Source organism: Macrobrachium nipponense, chromosome 22 (assembly GCF_015104395.2).
Source record: "Macrobrachium nipponense isolate FS-2020 chromosome 22, ASM1510439v2, whole genome shotgun sequence".
Lineage (NCBI taxonomy): Eukaryota > Metazoa > Arthropoda > Malacostraca > Decapoda > Palaemonidae > Macrobrachium > Macrobrachium nipponense.
In genome coordinates, this window is record NC_087213.1 from 4968580 (window position 1) to 4978579 (window position 10000).

The 10000-nt window shown below is 38.9% G+C and overlaps 1 protein-coding gene across 3 annotated transcripts; it reads right to left on the reverse strand.

The window, feature by feature from the left end:
• Window positions 1–3927: 3927 nt before the first annotated feature.
• LOC135198453 (E3 SUMO-protein ligase RanBP2-like) lies at window positions 3928–9924 on the reverse strand. Of its 3 annotated transcripts, none has more exons than XM_064226013.1 (4): window positions 9561–9924; window positions 7100–7783; window positions 6491–6646; window positions 3928–5345 (listed from the first exon to the last, which is right to left on the reverse strand). In XM_064226013.1, exons 2-4 carry the CDS (start codon window positions 7781–7783, stop codon window positions 4815–4817), a joined length of 1371 nt encoding a protein of 456 aa, XP_064082083.1. In that variant the 5' UTR covers window positions 9561–9924; the 3' UTR covers window positions 3928–4814. The 3 variants fall into 3 exon arrangements, with proteins under 3 accessions (XP_064082083.1, XP_064082085.1, XP_064082084.1); XM_064226015.1 differs by having other exon boundaries at window positions 7100–7718; window positions 9561–9923; XM_064226014.1 differs by lacking the exon at window positions 9561–9924 and adding an exon at window positions 9480–9504.
• Between the last annotated feature and the right edge of the window lie 76 nt (window positions 9925–10000).

Here is a 10000-nt window from a genome sequence, read left to right on the forward strand (position 1 = left end):
AAAATTCATTTATCTTCTGTCTCTCTCTTTTGGTGTTGTTATTTCTAATTTTATTATTTTGAGATATTCGTTTTTTTGGACACACACATACACACACACACACACACACACACACACACACACACACACACACACACACACATATATATATATATATATATATATATATATATAATATATATATATATATATATGGAAATTTTTATTTCCTGGATTTTAAGTAACACTTACTATAATTTCTTATTTAATTTGCTGCTTTCAGAAAGGGCCCATCTTAAAGATGCTATTTACACGCTGATTCATTATCTTCCTTATTTCCCCAGAACTTTCTTTTTGGGCCTTTTCTTTTTATTTTATTTTTCATGCCAATTTTCCTGAAGAAAGTCTGTTGTGTTTACTTATGATGAGACTACAACCAGAACCTCTCGGCATCCGTGGACCACCAACAGTGCAGTACATATCGAATTACAAGCTTAACCCTGAACACGACTGTGTACAAGAGCCTCGGATCTCTAGTGACCCCTTGCGTCTCAGACAAAATTACTTAGATGCGTCTTAGACAAAATTACTTAGATACTTAGAAAACATACTTAGATACGTCTCAGACAAAATTACTTAGATGCGTCTTAGACAAAATTACTTAGATGCGTCTTAGACAAAATTACTTAGATGCGTCTTGGACAAAATTACTTAGATGCGTCTTGGACAAAATTACTTAGATGCGTCTCAGACAATATTACTTAGATGCGTCTTAGACAAAATTACTTAGATGCGTCTCAGACAAATACTTCGAGCGTCTCAGACACTATTACTTAGAGCGTTCTGGACAAAATTACTTAGATAGCGTCATCAGACATATTACTTAGGATGCTCGGTCTTGACAAAATACTAGATTGCGTCTCAGACAAATTATTAGATGCGTCTTAGACAAAATTACTTAGATGCGTCTCAGACAATATTACTTAGATGCGTCTCAGACAAAATTACTTAGATGCGTCTCAGACAAAATTACTTGGATGCGTTGCCAGGCAAGATTTTTTAGATAGGTTGCAAAAGATAATAAGTTTGAGATTAAGATCAAATCTCGTAGCTTTAAAAGCATTCCATTATTATCAGTTTTCTATGAAAGAAAACCATGGAGATGGCTATTTGTCTGTACGTCCTCAATTTTTGTGTCCGCCCTCAGATCGTAAAAACTACTGGGGCTATAGGGCTCCAAATGGGTATGTTGATCATCCATCCTCCAGTCATCAAACATACCAAATTGCAGCCCTCTAGCCTCAGTAGGTTTTATTTTATTTAAGGTTATAGGTTGCCATGATTGTGTATCTGGTAGCAACACAGGCCACCACCGGGGGCCGTAGCTGAATGTTTCATGGGCCGCGGCTGAGAGTTTCATACAGCATTAACAAATACAAAACTCGAAATAATGGATGGTCTTATGGCAGCTTAAGCCCATGCCCAGTGGTGGCCTGTGAGTGATGGTAGTCTGCTAATTATTATTATTATTATTATTCAGAAGATGAACCCTAATCACATGGAACAAACTCACAGAGCTTCCAAAGAATGTGGTTTTAATTAGAAGAAGTGATAAATGATGTTGTTGTGGACCTCTGGACTCGTCTGCCAAGTGAGACGAGCTGGATGAAAATACAGAGGTACTTTAGCAAATTCCGAAACATTCAAGTGAAATTAGGAAACCATGAAATAATGATAGAAATTTACATGAATTTTAGTAGAAAAATAAGCTGTAGTCATATGAAACTTAAGGTTAGTTAAGATAAGTATATCTTAGTTTAACCAGTCCATTGAGCTGATTAACAGCTCTCCTAGGGCTGGCCCGAAGGATTAGATATTTTTACGTGGCTAGGAACCAATTGGTCACCTAGCAACGGGACCTATAGCTTATTGTGGGATCCGAACCACAATATGTCGAGAGATTAATTTCTATCACCAGAAATCAATTCCTCTCATTCCGTGTTGGCCGAGCCGAGAATCGAACTTCGGACCACCGGATTGGCAGCCGAGCGCGAAAACCACTCGTCCAACGAGGAACTCTTAAGGTTAGAAAGGACCAATATGTACGTGATTTGGATATGAGCTGAAAGTTGTGAAATCACCTTTAAAAACCATTTGAAATTTAAGCATAAAGATTACAGATATATTACATACGATTTGATTACCATCTGAAGCATATTGAATTAAATCTAAAGTCATTTGAAATTTAAGCTTAATAATAACAAATAAGTGCGTGATTTGATTATTATCTGAAACTATTAAAATTACTTTAAAAATTCATTTCAACTTTAACATTAAAAGGAAAAATACACAAGTGATTTGGCAACCATGTGAAACACACGAAGTCCAAAAGTTATACGGCAGTGTTGCCATACGTACGAAAACAGGTTCCCCTCCATCCATAATCCTTTAAAATGATATTAAAAAGTCATCGGGAATCACTGTTTTTTTCCATCTGTCCATCCGCCTGTGTTGGTTGCGTATGGTAACACTGCGTCCCGGGCTTTAATAGTTACGCCATGTCCAAGTTTTATGTAAATAAAAGGATATCTGGGTGTACATTTGCAACTGAAAAGTGTTTTAATAATTTACTGTATGCGAATTACACCGTTATTATTCGAAATAGGATATTATTATTATTGTTGAGTGTAAGCTGAATGTAACTATCTAAAGCCCGGGACGCAGTGTTACCATACGCAAACACCACTGGCGGGTGGACAGATGGAAAAAAAACCGAGTATAGTGATTTACAACCATGTGAAGCCCGAAGGTTATACGGCAGTGTGCCATGCGTACGAAAACGTGTTCCCCGCCATCCATAACCTAGATCTAGTCTTCATAATCGCGCCTCCCCCTGACACAGTTCCTCGTAATTCCTACCCTCCCTTCGAAACACCTGCCTTCACGAGCTTCCTAACTCCATTTATGCAGTGGCACGCGCGCCATCCATCACCTGGTCAAACATTCCTCCCGAGACGCTTCTTCAAGGTCGACCTTGTGTAAACGCGGCCGAGTCTGGTCTCTCTTCGTCCCACCCCCTTATACCCCTCCCACCCGACCACCACCACCAGATATATTCCGACGGTGTATAAGGTAAACAGGACAAGAGCGGCAGCCGACTTTGACGTCGTTGCTTGGTCGGGTAAGCGCCGGAACTTTCACGCTAATCGGGGATTAAGCTCTGTTATAGGGAATTGGGTTTTGTACTGTGTTTTCTTTTTGTTTGTATGGTGTTTTTACGTTGCATGGAACCAGTGGTTATTCACCAACGGGACCAACGGCTTTGCGTGACTTCCGAACCACGTCGAGGGCGAACTTCTATCACCAGAAATACACATCTCTCACTCCTCAGTGGAATGGCGGAGAATCGAACTCGCAGCCACCGAGGGGGCAGGCCAAGACCATACCGATCACGCCACTGAGGCGCTTTTTTTCACTGTGTGTTGCTTGTGATGTTTTTTTTTCCTGTTTGCGTACATACATACATATATACACACAGACATACACACAAACACGCACACTCATATATACTCTATATATCTATATATGTACATAAATAAATTGTGTACACACACACACTATATATATATATATATATATATATATATATATATATATATATATATATATATATATATATATATATACACACACAATGTGTGCATGTATGCATGTATATTTGTAACAGGTACATCTGGCTGTACTGTCCATTTATCTTTAATTTGAAACTTAGTAGCAAAAGCAGAGGTCATAGTCATACATCCTGATTTCTACTGCCGTGGAAGGAAGCAGATGCAAAGGTATTTAAGCGAGTAAAAGTCCTTTTGCAGTAAATCATGGCTTTATTTTCTGTCATTTTATATGTTTTTTAATGAAAAAAAGAAGAAAGGCATCAATTGAAAACACAAGTCAGTTGTTGACTTATATTTCTAGTTATACAATTGGCCTTCGATATATTAATTATGGGTTCATAGGACCCCCAAATAAGGTTACTGTTGTAGATCTTCATTTACCATACCCCAATCGAATACTACGTAACGTCATACCAGTGTAAAACACAATGACATATTATATCATAAAAGGACACAAAGTACCATTATACCGCCATGCAACACCAAATATTACAAAACATGAAACCATATAATGTATATACCAATGACTATATGACTATATAGAACCATAACAATTAAACACTAAATACTAATATCCACCACATGACACCATACAGCATTGCACCATAATCCAGTGCTACATGGCAACAGGATAACGTATGAAAATCAGGTCCCATAACGAGCACCATACCACAATTAGATACCAATGCCATATTCTGACGTCAGTGAGATCTTCACAATCAGATACCACATATTAACAATTATTTATCACCCAATAGATACGCTACATTAGTCAGACATGAGAGCATCACAGACATCAGGCTTCACGTGATGCAATACGCTATCAGGAACCGCGCGTTATTTTATAAATGCATACTAGACATGGAAGAGCAACGTACATCTAACTTTTAAGTATCATCGCGTCACAGTCTGGACCAAAGACCAGCATACCGCAATCTGACTTTCAATAGCTCCATATCACAAGAAGGCACCAAATAAGAGCGGGGCAGTAATAAGTATTAGATATCCTTCAAGAGGAAGGTGCCAAAATACAGCATCACTTGCAGGAATCATAAACTCATCATAATACATCCCAACCACAGAATCCAACGCTATATTGACAGATTCATAAACTGCACAGCAGCCCAGCACTGAAATCAGATCCTAATTAGCAAGCTAACAAATTCAGGCACTATACAGCATCATACCGCAATCTGACACAGAGGCATCCCGCACATTTGGCAGCCTAGAAATGGCTTTAGCGATATCTAGACCTTGGCTCGTCACTATCCTGCCCAGCGAGGACATGTCACTATTACCCTGCGATTCTTCAAGGTAGATACAGAATTGAGAAGGTTTGTGGTCGTCTCCGTAACCTGAGTAATAGTACCCGCAGACGAGGCCTGGTGTTACTATTTCGTAATTCTGAGGCCCACGAGTCATTCCTGGCAGGGCAGCCCCACCGGTGCCGTCGTTATGTTCGTAGTCGCCTCCCCAGATCTTGACCCCGTACGTTGCCGTGTTGGCAAACTCGAGGAAACGAGTGTTTGAGTAAGATGGTCCTCGCTCCCCCGTGCACAGATACAGGAACTGGAGCGTCCTCCCGGCGTTGTCCAGCAGGATTATGTAAATTTTTCCCTGGGGGCTCCCATTGAACGTGATTTCGAAAAATACCAGAGGGGGAGTCTCGTCTGCCAACGTTCGCACTATGTCGTACTGAAAAGGTCAGCAAAAATGGAATAAAACTTAGAGTAAAAACAAATTCAAACTATTAAACTATACATTGCTATAGCTTCTGTAACTCTGAATTCTGGACTGTGACAGACGGCCACTGGGTCACATGTAAAAGACAAGATTATGACATACTTGAAACCAATGAATAAAAACAAATTCAAACGATTAAACTATACATTGCTAGAGCTTCTGTAACTCTGAATTCTGGAATGTGACAGAAGGCCACTGGGTCACAAGTAAAAGACAAGATTATGATACACTTGAAGCCATGCTAATGAATGGCGAACCTTCTTGATTACTTGTTAACTCTGAGTTGGACAACAACATTCTGAGAGAGAAGCAAAATAATGATCATATTCCATCAATGGATTGGACGAGTCAGTGCTGTGAACTTTTGCTTTCACTTTTTTTTTTTTTTACGGTCTTTTACATGTTTTTTTCAGTATCAGGAACAATCACACAAACGTGCAAGTCTCTTTAATTATCCCTTCTTGAAGAAAGGAAACGCTAGGTCATTTATTTTTAATCACATCTGCTGAAGAAATGAAAAAGTAACAAGCAATATTTCGAACTAACTGTAAGATTTAGACATTATATGAGCAAATTTGCTTTAAAATTCTTAACAGTGTAGAAATTGCTGTAAGGTAAAAAGTTTCCATGAACTACATAGTGCAGCATACATCAAGTGCATGTATCTACCACGAACTATATGCGATAAAATGTCACAGCTGGAATGAAATATTGATACCCAAAGGAAGTGGCTTACTAAACGGTTGACAGTGTCCATTTATGAGAGAATTTTATTCTACTCAGTAGCAACGTGTACCTTTCCATAAACTTCTGACTATTACTATTTCTAGTATCTACTTTTATCAGGTATCTAATTTATTTGTTGTTTTCATTGTACAGTTTTTCACGTTTTGCTTAGACACCATCCTGTGGTAGCCTGCGTCACAACAGATCTTGCATATTTTGATTTGTGATGAGAAGACTAACACAGTGTTCCACCAACCTTACTTCTACTTAAGAGTACTTTCATGTGGATATTCTAGAGCCTTGTAGTACTTTATTTAACTTGTAAGCTGTGAAGAGCTAATATAATAGCAAAGAAGTTCTGTCAAACTTACTTGTATTCTGAGTCCTTCAGAGGGTGGAGACCCATCGCGCAAGGAATACAGAAGAATTCTTCCATCCTCAAACTTCACTTCAGCAAATCGAGGTGTGTCGTTTCCTGTGACTGTGGCATAGACCATTTGGCTTCCTCTTGCAGCATTTCTCAGCAACTGAAATATATTTAGAAGAGTTAGTTATTTGTGAAGGGCGGATGAATGAAGGATATTTTGAACCTATAACCAACCTACTGGGACCAAGTGGCCATTTAGCATTTCTGTAAAAATGAAAAAAAAAAAATGATAGCAAGTGAAGAGATGGATGCTGTGAGTAGGGGGTTCCTTAAAACTGAAATATTATAAAAACCAATAGATCATGAATAAATATGCATAATACTATTAATTGTTCAGACGATTCTTGTAACCATTCAGTTCCAAAACCTGCTATGTGGGTCTGGCCTTCACTGGAAAACTAATCTGTTTTCATATCAGCAACTTCCTGTATTAGACCGAACGTCAATCTTTCACCTTTCAAATATATATTGAAACTTCTTAAAAAACATAAGATAAATGTAGGCTAAAGCCTCTTCATTATAGAAGACTATAACAATTAAAAAAAATCCTTACCTCTCTTTTCTCCATTTTGGAAGCAACTTTCATTCTTCTCTCAAACAAAAGCTGTGACAAAGTTGGTGCCTCAGTCAACCATAATAGTCTGAACCTGTCAAACTGAGCCTTATGATTAGCAACGTCATCAATCACATCTGCCATTTCTGTTACAGAATTCGCTTCTTCTACAGTGTCTTTCGAGCGTTCAAGCAGAGCTGTAATTGCCTCTAGGGTTGATTTCTTCGTGGCAATTTCAGTGAGTTTTGACTGCAGCACCTCCACGGCATTCTTCACTTTGGCTATTTCTTCCTGGAGGTTCACCACTTCCCTTTCTGAGTCTTTTATGCAGTTGGCTATCGAGGATTCCTCGCCTTCCAGTTTCTCCCTTATCTGCCTGGCCTGCGTCAGGCTTCGCCTCAGGTCTGCTCTGTACGACGCCTTGAAGTCCTTAACTGGCATGGAGGACGACCCATCAGGCACAAGTAAGTCGCCGCATAACCTCAGCACAGGATAATTCACAGGGAACTGAGATGCCAGCTTCGAACCCAGGTTTGTCCTGCATTCTGGGCAATTTTTACCCCGAATGAGGATTTGTTCCAGACAGGACGTGCAGATGGCATGCCCACAGGGCAGATTCCTGGGAAGACGATCATTGGAATAATACAGGTCACAAATCTCACAGCTTAAAAACGGTTGCTCCATCTGAAAAAGAACCATGGCATTCTGATTTCATGGGTAAATGGGATTATTTATGCAAGGGCAAAGTTCAAATCAAGTGTCCAGAGTATGAATTACTTACATCAGGCAAAAACTAAAGAGGGGGAGGGGCATTTTCGACTACTGTAGCAACAGTAGAAATAACTAGAGAATAGTCATGGAGCAAAATGAGCCACTTAGCAAGGGAATAGGCTCCTAACAGTAAAAATGGCTAGATAATTATTGCAGTAGGCCTATAGTTTCAGGTTGTGGGTGCTCTTCTCGTCTACACTAAGCATATACCTAACCAATAATTTGCAAGCGAAATCTTATGCCTATATCTCACTAACACACACACACACACACACACACACACACACACACATATATATATATATATATATATATATATATATATATATATATATATATATCCTTTTCATTATCATATTTTCTCAGTTTATGCTGGCTCCTTTTCAGCCGTTTCAAGGCTTTGTTTCCTTTTCCCACCACGTTTTCGTAGCCCAATAGTGGCTATCATCAAACTGCGGATTTATCTCTCACTCCGGAACTCTGTAGGTAACCGCCAGAGCGCTCGTCGAAACACGAGTGGAAATTTATAAATTTGGAGTAAGACGTTCTTCCGTATAAAAAGCATATTTCATTCAGTAATACTACCATTAGGAAGGAACGCTTTTCAAACAATTAGTATCTTAACAAGAAATAGCACTGTTCCGAACACTAACGACTAACGGAATAATTTATCTTTAATAATTTCAATTGGCTTCCTATCATTAAAAAAAAAGGAAATGCTATGTAATATGATTGGTTCCTTAATTATTCATGATGAAAAATGGGGACTTTAGCGGGTGTAGGTTTCCTCGGAGCGACTGCAAACTTAGACAAATACAATTTTTACCAAAATAATCAAATTACTCAACTTCGTCTCCTTCCGTGTAAACAGGTGCGTCGCTTCCAGACGTACGAAGTTTTACGAGGCTTCCGCTGGGGATAATGTTGCCGTAAGTTGACCAATTTTCCGTGTGGATATGACAGTTCTTAAAACAAGAGAAGCTATAAACTGAAAAGGTTTTCACCCAACTTCGTTAACGATGTAAATCGATTTATTTTCCTCATTTACTGGACTAGTAGTTAGTCTTCTGTTTGCCTGTTTTGAAAGAAATAACTCTGCCATACAGCGTGTATAAAAACGGTTGGTTAGTTGAAAAACTTTAAAGAAGAAACCCGACCCTTTAGATTATAAAATCAAGAAATTTTGAAGTCGGTGAAAGATCATGCTATAGATATCTCCCCCGCCCCACCCTCTCTCTCTCTCTCTCTCTCTCTCTCTCTCTCCCTCTCTCTCTCTCTTCTCTTCTCTCTCTCTGTGTGTGTGTGTGTGTGTGTGGTATGATATGATTATTATTATTGTGTTGTTGTTGTATAAAAAAATAAGACTGAATTATCTACGTACGATAACTGATTACGCATCCCCGCAGTCTTTGGATATCAAACTGGACTATAATTACTTTGAAAACAATGAACATACAAGGTTCAGCAGCCAGATTAATAAATGATAATGAATTTTGAACTTTGCTTATTTAACCGTATTTGACGATTTCCATAGAACACCATTTCCACTTTTAGTACAGATCGTCAACACAAAAGTAATAGGAATATTTTCAGCAAGCTTCAAGCTTACCAACTGAGACTATAAATAATGCAGTTTTGATGCCCGTTTGTTATCACAGCGTTATTGAACTTGTCCAGTTTCGTGACTCACCGTTTTTGTTCGAAGTTTATGTCACCTCTTGCAAATATTGAAGCACCACACAATTTTTACAGAAATCACGAACAGATAGAGAAACCTGCGCTGTTCACAGTCGCTCCCTCTTGGAAAACACTACTGCGAAAGGGAGGCAAGGTTATTCTTTCGCTTCAATATTTCATCACTTTGTGTAACAGTCGATGCCGGTAGGTTTTCGCCGACTTTTTTTTTAGTCAGTTTGTATTCGGTGAATGTCATTCTCTGCTTATATCATCTGGAGGTGAAATACGTTTTGTATACGTGGCAAGTATATAAAATATCTCAATATCAGAAAGTTATGATCGTCTGCTTGGAGTGAACACTTGTCTGTACGACATTGCAGCGCCGTGGGTGTGGGTGAGGTGCCAAGTAACCAAATATCTTTAATAGACAAATGCGCGCTATTTTAAATCCCG

Coding starts and splice junctions, on each gene's coding strand:
- LOC135198453 (XM_064226013.1), bottom strand. CDS start 7,783: ATGGAGCAACCGTTTTTAAGCTGTGAGATTTGTGACCTGTATTATTCC. Junction 6,647..7,099: donor CCAAAATGGAGAAAAGAGAG/GTAAGGATTTTT, acceptor AATATATTTCAG/TTGCTGAGAAATGCTGCAAG. Junction 5,346..6,490: donor CTGAAGGACTCAGAATACAA/GTAAGTTTGACA, acceptor TGACCTTTTCAG/TACGACATAGTGCGAACGTT.